This window comes from Falco punctatus (assembly GCF_963210335.1).
Source record: "Falco punctatus genome assembly, chromosome: 8".
Lineage (NCBI taxonomy): Eukaryota > Metazoa > Chordata > Aves > Falconiformes > Falconidae > Falco > Falco punctatus.
Window position 1 is genome coordinate 14,830,233 of NC_137588.1, and position 15,001 is coordinate 14,845,233.

Sequence of the window (15,001 nt, forward strand, 5' to 3'; positions counted from 1 at the left end):
TAACTGCTGTCTGCATTGCTGCAGGGGGCGGGGGGGGACACGGGGGACGGGACGGGACAGCCCCTGGACACACTCCTGCCTGCCCCAATCTTGCATGTGCCAAGTGAAAGACTTGGGAAAAACAGGTGACATGACTGCCTCATACACACATGTTCCAACTTACTTTCTGGGACTTCCTGCTGGATCAAGTAGTACTGAGCAGAGAAACCATCTTTAGCCACTGCCAGGTCCGTGTGGAAGGTGAGCGAGAGGACGCCGGTGGTTGAGCGGATGTCCGATGGCATCTTAGTGCCACAGTACCTGCCTATCAAGGGGCCAACTGCAAAAGAAAGAGCAGCAAACTAACATCTGCTTTTTCACTGGCCTCCTGGGTCACCAGCAGGTTGGCATCACTCAGCAGGGATGCCTTAGCCAGGCTGTTAGGGATAAAAGCAAGGCTTTGAGGATGGACTATGTTTTACATCTGCTGGCCTGGTGCCATGCAGTACACACCGTACAGAATATCCGCTGCAGCGGGCGTTGCTCTGCAATTACTGGGAAATGCTCCAAACTGCTCGGTTTCTCAGTGGCTGTACAGGGTAGGGAGGTCCTCCCAGCACTGCATGAACCCACTGCCCTTCCCTGAGGGAGAACTGGTGGTATCTCGGAGTGTCCCATGGGGCTTTCCAGTTAGTGGTTACAACAGATCAGTAGTTTGGGGTTTAACACATGCAGCCTTCTACGAGCACACTGTCCCCACAGCTGGCCACGGAGCGCCCCAAAGGCAGGTTGCACGCTGCAGCCGCATGTGAGGTTAGGCACATTTGGTGTTCAGACACAGACTGCACAGTGTGGAGCTTTGTGAGACACCAGGAGAGGCTGAGGACAGCGGGGTGCAGCACCCCATGACTTACCCTGAGGGATACCGTCCCAGATGTCCAGCCAGTCGTACTTGCAGTCTCCTTCCCCTGCCTGCAGCGGGTCATGCTCGAGGTCGAAGAGCAGGAAGTGGAGGAGGATTTCTGTCTTTGGCTTGGCTATGATGGTGAAGACACAGTCCAGGTTGTGTGGATACTTGTCAGGGAAGCCAGGAGACTCAATAGTGCCATTGGTGGCAGTGAAGTTTCTGGAGCAGTCCTCAGAACCTGTAGTGGCAGGGAAAAACCCACAGCTTTAGCAGCAATGCAGCTTAACGCCAACAGCTTGATACTGTGGAAACCCCATTTTGAGCTTAGAGGAGTTGTGTATTCACTTCTGGAAATGTTCTGTAACCCAAGAGCTATGTGAATTCCTGCAAGGACTGAGAGCGTGATTTTTAAAGCTTTCCACAGGTGAAGAGGCACGGTCCGTAAGTTCACTGGGGTGGGCAGCATGGTTCTAAATCCATCAGACAGCTCTGTAAACATAACCTGTACACCACTGCTTATCCTCCTGCCAGTTACGCCAGAAACAGGACTAGAAGAGCGATCCCATCTAAAGCCACCCAAAGCCACGGCTGCGATTCAGCAGGCCAGCACCCCGTCATGTCCCTCCCAGGCAGTGGTGATGGCCTTGGTGGGGAAGGGAGCTGGGCTGGGGTTCCCTGCCAGCCCTATCCACTGTAAGCTGGGCCCCCAAACAGTGACCTGCCAGGAGACCTGTGTCCACCACCCCAAAGCCTGCCGAGGGGCCGGCCAGCCAGCGTGCAGGGGGCTGCCGTACACCTGCGGCTGCCACCCGCCAGCCATGCTGGCAACGGGCCACAGCAGTTCCAGGTCTGATGGAGGAGCCCCTGTTCGGGGAGGGGGCTGCCTGGGAAGAGGCAGAGTAACAGGGATGTCATCTTTTTGGAAAAGCTGTCCCCAGGGGCTGGTCTCCTGTAACCTTTACCCCTCCAGAACAGACATGTGTGCCTCAGTTTCCTCTTGAGAAAATCAGGAAGCACAAATATTTACACAGTGAAAAGGCCCGGGGGAGGGTGCCAATGTCTCCACTGTTAGCTGGAAACCCTCTGGAAGTGTGTGGTTAGCCTGCGGCCCCCTAAGACCCATGCAAGGGACAAGGGTCAGCTCCAGCATACATCCCCACAACACGGCACGGCAAGAATGGGGGTAACAGTGGCTGTGGCAGGGTGAGCTCTGCTGAGAGGAGGAACAGAGCCCTCTTTCTCACAGGGTGAGCTGTCTGCACCAGAAATGCGAGTTATTTCTATCCTTAAGGAAGACCATTGCATGGCGAGGAAGGCAGACAATGTTGCCTCTTATTTATTGCTGACCTCAGCACTGGCCTCGGCTGCAGCCAGGCCAGTTCAGTGCCCTGTCTCACACAGCCAAGGTGCCTCGGGGTGTCCGGGGAAAGGAGAATTTGTGTCGTATTCATACCACGGTGACTTTGAAACTGCTTCGCTGTGGAGACAGGACAATAGGCAACAGAAATCTGCAGCCTGGAGCTAACAAGAGTCAAAAGGGGATGGTCGAGAGGCTGCCGGCCACTGCTGCAACCCGGCGTCAGCGTTCGCAAAGGTTTCTGCTTCAGTTTTCCTGGGACACCCTCCTTCTCCTCTACAAACCCTTCTGCTCCAGCTCTTCCAGAGAGCACGAGTCTTCCCGGGACTAATGGAAGACTTGTTATTCAATTCAGCATTAACCTACAGGAGTCAGGCCAGCAGCCCGCAGTAATAGCAGGATCCCAGCACTGCATTATGCAGCGCCTAGCTGGAGAGCTACTCAGGAGAGGCTCTTAATTGACTACCTAATGAAGCAGCCAGCTTTTCTGGTGTGAACCTGTGGGGTAAAATACAGAGGCAAAAAATAAGGCCAAACACAAATCACTCTATAACGCCGCAAACAGGGATAAGGGTGTACTTCGTTCCAAACAGCTTGAAAGACAAATAGATAAATAGGGAAAATAACACAAGCTCCGAGCTAGGGAGAAAATCAAAGACTAAACCCAGAGTCAGGAACTGTCCTCTGGAGACAGGAGAGCGACATAACTATGTCACTGCCTTAGACAACAACAGTTTCCTCATGTGGGGGCTCTTATCGCATTTGGCATCTTTGTCTACAGTTTGGCTGATAGCAGCAAACACAATGATCAGCTTTTTATAAGGAAGCTGCAGCTAATCAACGGGAGTCATGCTGACTTCGGCAGCACGGACCAGCCTGAGAGGGGGCTTTGATGCCCAGCGATGGAGAGCTCAGGCGAGCCCTGCCAAACCGACTCACAAAGTGAGCAGCAGGGAGGCTGGACCAGCCAGGGCAGGCGGCTCTTTTGTCAGCCCACAGACCACTGACTGATACCCATCAGGGGATTCAAAGACTGGTATGCAGTTGTTTGTATGCAGATTGCTCCTCTCTCACACAGTGATAAGGGAAATTTAGCACAAGGTGTGGAAATAAATGCTCAGTTGAAAAGAGTTGTTTTTTTAGGTCACCTTTGAGAAAGAAAGAAGCTGCAGCCAAGCTGCCTTTACTGATGTGGACAATGACAATCCGATGATGACCTTTAAAACTGATGACACCTTGCCGGCTACCCTGATGGCTCAGACCAAAACTTCACCCGTGCCTGCCTGCCTGCAAACAAAAGGCAAGGTTTGCTCGTGCTGCGGTGGCCCCGCAGCCAGCACTGCCCACCGCCCTCCCTGGGAGCCCCGCGGGGGACAGGGGCTGGGCAGACGGGGTGGGCTGGGGGTGCTGCCAGATCACAGGCTCATCCCCGCCCCTGTGCCAAAACCTCTCTGCCAGGCTGGGTTTTGTGGGCGGTGGCTGTTTCTGGCTGGGATGGCTGCCTGCAGGGCAGGGTGGTGGCGAAAGGGGCCTCAGCATCACTTCAGACCTAAGGACAGCTCTGCGGGGACCTACATCGAGGGAGACAAACTCAGCTCCAGCCTCTGTCTAACACCCACTCTCTCCCAGATCAGCCCTTGCTTTCGCTCCCTCCCTACCAGCAGCAACAAATTCTCCTTTTCCCATGAATTTAGTCCCTTGCTGGCTCCCACCCAGGCAGAGGCGGTTCCTGCCTGCCATCCCTTCCCACAGCCACACTCAGCCTGGCCTGGCCACCTCAGCCAGCTGGACTACTCCTCATTGCCCGGCGCCCCCAATCTGGGCATGGACACGATGTGAGGACAGGCACAACCCAGCACGTTCTGCAGGGCTCGGAGGGGAAGCGTACAGACAGCTAGAGGCAAGGGCAGCTGAGGTGGGGCAGCAGCCTTCCCACCCAAACACAGGCATTCTTTGCCATCCTCCGTGCTGGCAGCTGGCTTCAGCAAACCCCAATAGCTGGATGAACCACTAAACTCTTCCAGGGCTCATATGCATCCTAATCATTATCAAACAGCAGCAGTGAGCTGGCTGCACCACAACAGCTCAACGACCAGTTATACAGCCCAGGCAACCACCAGCAACAGCCCTTTCCTCATCCACCTGAACCTCCAGCCACCTCCTTCCTCATGATTTCACAATGAATTTGAGAAGTCCCATTCCCATCCTCTTGCAGTAGAGTCTCCACGTTCACATCTACCTGTGATGGGGTTGTGGGCTGTCTGCGCACCTCTGCCTGCTGCACAGGTGGGCCGAGGCCCCCGGGCACTGGCTGCCTTCCCTTTCAAGAGGCTGGGTAAGTGACACTGTTGTGCTCCTTTCTGGTTCTGCACCAGGCACAGGCATTTTTCATGCTGGATGCAATGACGTGGAAGCTGCGTGTGTGTTTTCCTCCAACGCACCACTGAAGGAATGTGGGCACAGGGCAGGCACCCGCATCCCCATGCAAAACACTCTTGTTCCCTCGGCACGCAGGCACACCTCTCCCACCCGCACACAGAGAGCCGGTTTTATTTTCTCAAGCCTCCTTCTTCCCAGGCACACAATAGTGGCAAATATTTAGACAGAAACACTATTAAAAGGCCTTTGAGCAGCTTTTCCTTTCCTCAATAATAGTTTGGTATTAAACAGAATTATGAATAGTTCCTCTTATATCTGCCTGGAAAGGAGCTGCCTCAGCCCTTGACAGCACTGCTGACAGCAGTTCCTTGAAAACCACAGCTCCCCAGTTACAAACCCCTCTTCCACCGACAGAAAACACAGTGTTATTGATCAGCCCTGAATTGCAGCTCCACAGGAGGGGGAGCTCCATGCACTCCTAACAGAGGGACAATCCTCAGCCCTAACAAGCTCCACACATGCCAGGAAGATACATGCTTCTAGTCCTCAAATACAAGAAAGCATTGAAGGAGGAACCTTGCTTTTGATGCCACGCTGTGATCCAAAAATGCACTATGGTGCTCCACTAACATCTTTACCTTCTTGGAAATGTGATCCAACAGACTTGCTTAAATTAAAAAAAAAAAACAAAACCCACAAACCAACAAAAACACCCCACACACAGGAAAAAAAGACAAGAGCCCTTTATCTCTGAGGAACATGTTAAAAATCATATTGAAAAGGTGGCCAAAGACATCTCCTTGTAAAGAACACTGTGGCGAACAGCCTGGGAGACAGGCACTGACTCAGACACTCACCGGTCTTGTAGATCTCATAGCGCAGGGAGAAGCCAGCACCTTGCCGTGCGTAGTCCGAGGTGAACTTGATATAGAGAGAGGGGCCAGAAGAGGTGATGGTAGGAGGTGCTATGTTCCCACAGTGCTTGCCCAGCAGGTCTGCTGCTTCACTGTCCCCATCTCGGATCTCAATGTAGTCATACCTGTGGAGGCAGGTGAAATGGCTGTGAAACCATCTGTCAGGGAGATGCTTCAGGATGCCAGGAACAAACAAAACCTACTTTTTGTATCTGTGTATTTCACAGAACATCTTCCAGACAGGTACCTTAAACTGTCACACATACCATACCATGCAACCCCCAATACAATTTCTTCCCTTTTGTCTGTCTGGCTACATTTAAGTCCCTTCCTCTCTTGCTCCTCACATCATTAATCAATTGCACCCACATCCACTTCAACTTCAGAGCCAACAAGCAAAATTTAGGACACAATTTACCTCCATTTCCACAAGACTTCTTTGGCATGGGAGAAGCTCAGACACAACTCTCCTGGGGCTGCTCTCCCTCCCTTACCTCTCTCCTTAAGTGTGATTGTGCTACTTAGCACAGCTCAGTTTATTCTGCTATTGAGGTGGGGGTTGGCCAAGTACACACCAAGCATTAAACAAGTAGCCAGTGTTCAATCCCAGTGAGCAGGTAGCTGTTTTGTGCATTGTCTGACACCACACCGGTCCCTTTAACAAGCGCGGCCAGTACACTTACTTGGCACTTGGACAGCAATACTCATCATCTTCTATCAAAGATTTTCTGTGGATGAGAAGTGCTGCACATCCACTATTGCCTGATCCTTGTACACCCTATAACAGGCAATCTGCCTTTGCTAAACCCTGCCTGGAGATGTCCCACCTGCCCACTGGCATGGCTCCTGGGCATCTGAACGGTCTGGGGGAGAAATGTGGAGGGCTGGAAGAATTGCATCCCGGTGCAGGGACAAAAGGTTGTTGCAAAGTCTGGGTCAAAGGTGAAATTCCTACAGACTCCTTCATATTTTCTAGGCCATGACTAATGGCAAGGTAGTATCAGGCTCTGTGTGCTGTGAAGAAACAAACAGCTTTTACGTGAACATCTTGTTCTTCAGCTACTTTCTAACACCCACGCTCTCCCTCTCCTCTTCTCCTCTCTGGCCAGCACGCTGCTATTTACAGAAACTGCCCATCTCTCTTCCACTGTTTATTCGCTTTGTATCAACCTGTTTGAACAACATGCTACAGCTCTTCTCACGGGGCCAGGAAGGGAAAAAGCATTTCCAGGCTGCCAGAAATCTGCCTTTCTTCTTTGTCACAAGATCTCCTGTTTGGGAATGGAGAGTTGAAAGGAGAAGTAGCTTGCTGGATACGGAATGATCCTCATGTGACTCATTCCTGTTCTGCAAAGCCCACATCAGCAGGCAACAACCTCAAAACAAACTTACAGGGACTCAGTGTGCTCCTCCACAAAGAAAGATGGCTCGGACAGCTTTGGTTTCACTCCTTTCTAGGACTAACTCGGGCTGGGAGCCAGAAGCAAAATGCCTGCAGATAAAATCCTGTCTACACTGGACCGAACAGCTAGCTGCAATCATCCAGCCTTTAACTTCATTACAAACTCAATTGGCTTGGCCAAGGTGAAATCCAAGTGGTCTTAAGAAGAGGCACTCACGAAGGAAGAGCATTTGTCTCAGCTGGTGGGTGGATGCACAGAGATGTAAATGAAGATCCAATCCATCCCCTCTGCTCTCTCCTCATCTCTGTGTAGCTCCCTATCACCTCATGACCCCTTATTACCCTGACACTGTCCAGCAGCACCCTGCATGACCCCACTAATGTCCATCATGTGTGGCTTGATCCCACCGTCTCCCCAGGGAGGAGGAAAGAACAGAGGGCAGTGTTAGTGCTTCTTTTAAGTAGAATTTTTTCCTCCTTGTTTGTCTATTTGTTTAAAGTAGTGCTGAGCAAACATTAGGGACATTTTGTTCTCTAAATAACTACTTGCTGTCAGTGTACTTGCAGCCCTTCCACATCCGAAGTACACATCTGTGCCCCAGGACTACTGGCTACTAGTGAAATCGTGACTATGTGGCAAAAAATTAATTTGGCCAAAGCGTGAATGTTGACAAAACACAGTTAACGAAGCGGATTGTAAAAGCTGCTGTTTGCATGGCACAGGCAGAGGTTAGTTGCATCCCAGGGAACCACATCTGTTTGTGTCCTCATGGGGTTAAAACTTGCCAACACAGGCTTCAACTACTTGACTATAATGATCAGTTCCTGCTGTAGCCAACACAGCAAACATCCTAGCACTGTCCGCACAGCTCCTCAAACCACCCAGTGCTGTAGGAGCCCTGGCAATTTCAGAAACAAATTCTGGACCAAGAAATAGTTGCTTATTGAATGGGTGAATAACTTCCAATAATACATACAATTTGGGAATGTTGCAATCTGCTCATGGGCAATCTGCAAATGGAAAATTAAAAGAATGAATCTAGTAAGTAAATCATCAGGAAATATTTGCCTCTCTGAATTAAATCCTGTTTGACTTCATCCAAACATCTAACTGAGCTTTCTCCTACTAGAGCTAATCCTTAATAAATCAAATGTTACAAATAACTAGAAAAAAGAAACCCTAGGAGAAAGTCAGGGACTCATTTTTGCCAAATGTAAAATTAATATAAATGCATAAGAGTTTTCCTCTCTAGCTAAAAAAAAAACACAACAACTTGGCCCAAGCCCTCTGCTCCTCATGAGGCAAAACTCTCTTTCTTCATGTCATAGAAACAGAGTGTGAACTGGGAGAATATTACACTCGGGAGATAACTCCTGCCCAGATGAGCAGGAGCACCTACTTCCTCTCCAAGGTAGCAATTAGGCTTTAGACTTTCAAAATGAAACACCAAAGCTGCCCGGTCCAAACCGTGAAACTTTCAAACTTAGCAACAACACTGGCTAATCCCCACCACAGCCTCTTTTGGCATCATGTGCCGCAGTCATGTACATGCCTTGGCCCGCAATCAAACAAGCTGATAAACTCCATTCTCCTCACGTTGGGTCACTGGCCATGTTAAAATCCAGTTTGGCCAGACCTTTGCTTCTGTTAAGCCGAAGCATGGTTTCCAGACTTTTTCTTCCCGTGTGAAAAACCAGAAGAAAAACTGGAAGAAAACCCACCTCTGGGGATGCTTTCTACTCTAACCATTTCATTTCCAGATAATTACAGACTCGGGCACAGCCGGGTAGGATGCTTTTATGCAGCAACAGCATCTAAACTGTCTTGACCAGTGCCCAGCAATTTGCATTTCACTCATGTAACCAAATCCATTGTTTCAGTCGATGTGGAGAGGGCTGACCTCTCCGGCACTACCTCCACTGGGCAAGCTGCCATCTCCAAGCACAGTTCATGGCCACTTCTCCCCATCTAGGCATTGCTCCAATAAGCCAACCATAAATATGTGAGGGCAGGGTGCAGCACCCCATAACCCGCGAGTAAAGTCAATGGATTAACCAACTCTTCTTGCCAGGAAGGTGACGGTAGTTGGCTGCTCCTCCAGTGGCAAAATATTTTCAGCTGCTGCTCGAGTGGGAAGGCCAGCCAGTTGGTTTGAAACTGCCTCAAACAGGTTTCCCCTAAGGAGTTTTAAGGCAGGGAGGCAAAGCTGAAGTGCTTTTAACTGCCCAGACAATGGGGGGTTTGAGAAAGGAGGGAAATGCATTGCTTAGATGCTCTTCTTAGAGCTGTTTAACAAAATTAAATGGAAAACATACAATGCTTACAAATATTGCTGCGTTTTTATTAAAGATTTTTAGTAGAAAGTGCTTTGCTGATGTTAAGAGAGCTTTTATAAACTAATTATAAAGCACTTCTAATGCCTGTATTACTCATGCTTGCTTTTCCACTCCAGTCAACCCTCTCTGCTTCCCAGTCTTCCCTTTCTCTTTATTTTCTCACAGTCACTTTGCTGCTGGCTCTCGAAACAAGTCTGTGAGGCATAATAAAGGCAAACAAGCCCTAAATGCAGTGATTATGAGAAGACTTCCAACTTTTCAGTCCTTTTCTGTTGTGAAATAGCTAGTCTGCTCCCTGGCCATTGAGCTATGCTCCACTGTCCCCTGAGGCCAGCACAGACCTCCCAGGTGCCCACCCAGGCACTGGTGAGATCCAGAAACCCTACGACCCACCTGGGGAGCAGCTCCAGAAAGCCTGCACCATTCCTCTGGGTGCTCCTTTCCTGAGGCACACTGCTGGGCACAAAGCAGAGTTTGGGGACTCACACTGTTCCACACATAACCAACAAACCTATTGCCCCTCAGCCCCAGGTCCTAAGAGATGCTGAGTCCCTCCCCACCGAAACACGCTTCAAGGACATTAGAAAGACATTAGCTTAGGATGGAGAAACACGAAAAAATAAATTATTTATATGTTCACAGCCATAACATGCATCCTCTCAATACATAAGCTTGTGTGAGCCTTGCTTCAAAGCCCAAGGAGGGCTGCCTGCCTCCCTACACCAAGCTCTGACCTAGCTGGCAGCTTTCTCCATCTCCTCCTAGAGCTACTATTTGAAGTAGGTGGGGGCTGGCACGGAGCTAAGCCTGGTTTCCAGCGCTTGCCAGAGCTGAAAAGAGTTGCTAGGCTCTAACCTGAACTTCCCAGATGTTTAAGTGGGAGATACCATGTATAGGCATTTCCATGGGGCAAACAGCAACGATGGGATCCTCACGAGACCCTGCGAGGTAGGAAGGCGGGGGGACCAGTGGCTGGCCCAAGGTCACACAGGAAGCTTGCAGCACAGCCAAGAAGAGAAGCCAGCCTTCATTAGACAGATTATATCGTATGGGAGGAGTCTGGCCCAGAAGGACAGGTACTGACTGCATGCCAACAGCCCTGAATTTGGAAATGACCAGCGCTGGCTTAAGCCTTCGAGACCGCTGGTCTGCTCAAACCATATGTCATGGTGTCTTGAATGCAGGTGCTGAGAACAGGAAGAGAAACTGCAATTCTAGTGAAATTCAGCAGGTGTTAATACTCTGCAGGTAGCTGAGGGAAGGTATGGGGAACCTGTGGCTTAGTTAGCCACAATGGCAGCTAGTAAATGCAGTTGTTCCCTTTGAAAAGGTGGCAGGTGGTTTGTTTCTCAGGAACTGTTACAAAAACCATAGTTTTTTAAAATATCCTCCAAGAAAAGGCTGTTTCTTAGAAATTAAATAGCAGCTGCAGTAGAGATGGTTAAAAAATAGTGAACCAGCAGCTCTGTGCTTGTTTTGCAATCAAGGGGTGGCTAGAGTTAATGTCCATTACATGCTAGCTGGCTTAGTCGATTTTTCTGTGTCACCACCCATCTTCATGCTCTCTCATACGCCACCTCCAAACCAAATTCTTATTTCATGGGTGGTTACACTGTGAAAGACAAGAAAACTTTTCTGTCGTGTTTATACAATCTTGAGCAACGGCAGGACGTACCCTTCAAAGGTTAAATAGCTGCAGAAGCCACTGGGGCCTTTTAAATGATTTTTTTTTATAGCCATGATAGCAGAGGCAAACACCACTGCTGTCTGATGAAGCAAAAGCAATGAAGTTTAGCTGCCAGCACTTAATCAGAGTAATTAATTATAAATACAGCAGATGAATTGGATTCTCCTTTGACTTGAACTGGTTTTACACACGTGTAACTCATCATTTTAAGGGTAATCACTCCTAATTTATCCTGCAGTGAGAAGAGAATCAGTCCTCATAGACACAGATCCTGATACAGATTTGTGCACAGACCTAAAAAACTTGCATCGTATTTAGCTTTAGCCAGCTACATGTCCTCTGCTCTCAGTGGAAGCAGACTCCTCACACTCAGCTTGGGATGGGATTAATCATTCTTCTGCCCTGACGATCGAGATAGTTTAAATCACTCTCGCTGATTGGACCTGCACTTTGCGTGGCTGAACATCGAAGAGATGAATCTCTGTCTGCAGCTTGTGGGGCTGGTTTTGCCCATGCTGAGGCAAAAGATGCTCACAGAAACAGGCAGAGCTTGCCCTTGTTTTGCCCTGATGGAAATAACTAGCCCTGGCAACAGCAGAGAGAAATAGGCTACCATTGCTCTGAATCTGAAGGGATTTCACTGGATTTCAGTGACTAAAATGACCAAAATCCAACGGCAGCAGGAGGAGAGCCAGAGTGGGGGAGGGGAGGGGGCTAACAACACATAATTGCTTAGGATTTCTCAGAAGTTTGTCTTGAATTTGTTGCATCCAATTACATCTTTTGTAATCACAGTATTGTGGGGTTTTGTAATCATTCCACTGTGCTTTGGATCATTTTCTTTTCTCCCCAAAAATCTCACCAGAATTTCTGAGAAATGAGAAAAATGCAGTCATCCAGTCCAGAAAAAAAAAAAAAAAAAAAAGGAAAAAAAGACAGACAGAGAAGGAGAGAAAATAACCCTAACAGATTGGAAAACTTCTTCAAAAATGCCTTGAAGACAAAAAACGGAAACTACAAATAGCCTCTATTTATACTCCTTGGGTTGTTTTCACCCCCGTACAAGCACTGCTGATGGGAAGTCTTTCAGCAGTTACTGCTAACTTATGCTGGGGGGGGCAGGGGGGGCAGGGAAGGAAAAAAGGTAGCCAAAATACATCTTGCAAAAGGATGAAGAAAACATAGATGCAAACTGCTCCTGTGGCACGTTCCGATTCAGGAGGGAATTTCAGCTCCTAGCAGGCTGCATGCTGCTGTCATCCCCCCTGTCATCCCCCCTCCCCGAGACCAGAGAGCAAAGGCTCCCCCGTGCTTTGCCCTTCATCCTTAGGTTGCCTTCTCCAAGCTGTGTTGCCAGATCACTGCAGAACCGTGCGTTGGAGTAGAGAAGCGCTCTCATCTGGGGCATGTCTGGAAAACCGTTCATTATGTAAGAAAACAAGATGTGCTAATGTGCACTTTAGGGGTTTTCTGCAGGCTGTTGTTCAGGAGTTACACATGGCTGTTTAATTTTATTTCTATGAATTCCTCACCCTTCTATCTTTAGCTACAGGGGTCTTGCGTTGCAAGATGTTTCGGGTATTCTTTGGGGGGAAAAAAGTCATGGTGAAACCAGGAAGAAAGTATATAAAGCATGTTAAGAATAAACCCCCTTTCCACAGCATTCTGCCTCCTGTTTCTGCTCTAAGGCAACTGAAGCAACTCACAACACTTTCATACCCCAAACCGCAGGACACTTGAGAAACTGCATTTGCACTTTCCTCCTATCTATCTATCTGTGGAAAAAATTAGACTTTGGTTTCTGTGTCATTTTACTGTCACCACTCACAGGCACTTGACCACTAATAAAAAGGAAAAAAAGTATATAATAAAAGGTAACAACCACAAAAGGAAACTTTCCTGTTGAAAAGCAGCAGAGCAGGCAGAAGGCAAGGGGGTACTTTGCTTGCTTTGCAGTAAGGGGAACAGGTTCCCATCTCCTGATGGGATCCAGTGCCCTACAGCCCAGCCAACAGATAGAGACCAGTCTGCGCCAGGTTAGTGCTGGTGGCTGAAGGTCTGGGGACTGGCTGGTAGGTGCTCATGAGGATTAGGGGACGTGCTCACACGTTCTGCTGACATGTTCTGCTGTGCCAGCCCTGTTCCCAGAAGAAAACTCCCTCCACAGAGACATAGAGAGTGATGTCCCACTGCACCTCGCTGGCACAGTATCAGTCATGGCCTTAGACACAACATGCCGTGAAATGCAAAAGAGCTGGTAATAACTGGGATCAGATGGGAGCTTTGCAGCTCGGCATTCCACATATCATTCATTTGCACTGGCTTTTTTCAGCACAACACTGAAACAAACACCTCATTAAGCACCTATTGTATAAAGGAGGTTGCAAGAACAGAGCCCTGAGCAGCCCACCCTGATGTTCCTGGCTGTCTCCGTCCCTCGTTAATGATAGATGGTGACCCCAGAACCAGCCCACCACAGGACAGCCTTCTGACCCCCACAGTCTCAGCACAGCCTGTTACAACCCAGCTCCTGCCTTAGCTGAAGCACAAGTAAGCAAAGCTCTGCCGCCAAAGCTGGCCTGCAGCCTCTGCTATTTGGACGCTTCCACAACAATCCAACTGTGCCAGCTTGTAGTAAGAATGATTTCTGGGGCAAACAGCACACCAGACCTGCCTGATCCTCCTTCTACGTTGTGTAGGTAGCACAGCATCTCCTACTCCCTTGTGTCCCCAAAATATGGGCACTTGCAGCTCAACACCCTTCTGAACCTCACCTCACTGAGGGTTTGAGCACAATAAATGCCTGGATGAGGGCAAGCGCTGTGCCGTGCACACACCATGCCTTTCTGCATGTTCACAGCAGCGGTGGCCTCCCACTTTGGGTCTTGGAAGCAGCAAAATATCTATCTGGGGGCGCGGGAGGAATTAGCCGCTTGTAAGGGCTGGTTGGTACCCCTGAGGTGAGCTCTGCCCTGCCTGGGACAGCAGGTTGGAAAGGCAGGCATGCCGAGGCAGAGAGTGTGACAGAGATGAGGGAGTGGGCTGCTGCATGAAGCTGGTTGGTACTTTTGCTCCTTAATGCACTCTGGAAACAGGGGGATGGGAGCGTCCCTGTTTCTCCCACAAACAGGGGCCCTGCCACTGCTTTGTTCAGGAAAATTTTCTTTGAAGCAACCCTTTGTGTCACACTCTCTCTCAGCCACGGCAGTGCGCCTGCTTTGTCCTGCCAGCTCAGCCATGGAGTGTTTACAAGCCTCCCTCACCCTTCCAGGCTGTGGTTCAGCTCCATTGACACTGAAGGCAACAGACTCCTCTCTCGGCGTGTGATGAATCAATTACTTCCTCTGACACTCTATTACTATAGCCCTTACATCTCCAGATTGCAGATGAAAAGAGAGGGGGACAGGGAAGGGGAGAGGTCTCCTGAGGTCTCCTTCAACTGAGTTGTTGGACATCTGAAGAAATCCCCATCTGCCATATTTAAAGACACAGAGAGATGTTTTGCTCCTGAACGGCAGAAAAATCAAGAGGATTTTCACAAAAGAAAACCTAAGAAATCAAATGGGTCAAAAAACTTCAGCAACATGCAGTGAACATAGATCAATGGTGAGTCAGTCCCCTCTGCTGATGGAGATCCCAGACCTTGTTCCTGCCCGTGATTATCAGCCGAACATCGGTGTTACTGAAGGCACAACGTGTGAGAGCCAGGCGTTACACCTTCCCTTTTCACTGCAAAATAACAATGTAAATGAAACCTCACACCAACACTGCAGAAGAGGAAGGAAGCTGAGCACATGCCTCAAACTCTCGTGCTGCTGGCAGCTGGGAGTGTGTGTCCTGCTCCTTCGGCATCCGTCAACAACCCCAGTTCTGAGGGTTCCCTGGAGGTTTCTAATAGACTGAGCACTCCCCACGCAAACACCCTGCGTGAGGCATGGCCTCAGCAGGGACGGGACTGAGCGCAGGGGCTCTCCCACCACCAGCAAGCGAGGACTGCCTGTCTCAGCAAAGCGAGACCCCACCTCAAAACACGGGGGCA

General features: G+C 49.4%; 1 protein-coding gene across 7 annotated transcripts in view; it reads right to left on the reverse strand.

Annotated features, from left to right (window-relative positions):
• Nucleotides 1-15,001, reverse strand: part of NRP2 (neuropilin 2) — a 90,739-nt gene that overhangs the window by 55,992 nt on the left and 19,746 nt on the right. For all 7 annotated transcript variants that reach the window (XM_080400141.1, XM_080400139.1, XM_080400138.1 and 4 more), the window contains exons 3-5: nt 5,480-5,661; nt 894-1,124; nt 164-319 (exon numbers count right to left, since the gene is read on the reverse strand). In XM_080400141.1, the coding sequence (XP_080256267.1) occupies nt 164-319; nt 894-1,124; nt 5,480-5,661 (569 nt within the window). The remainder of the gene's footprint in view (nt 1-163; nt 320-893; nt 1,125-5,479; nt 5,662-15,001) is intronic.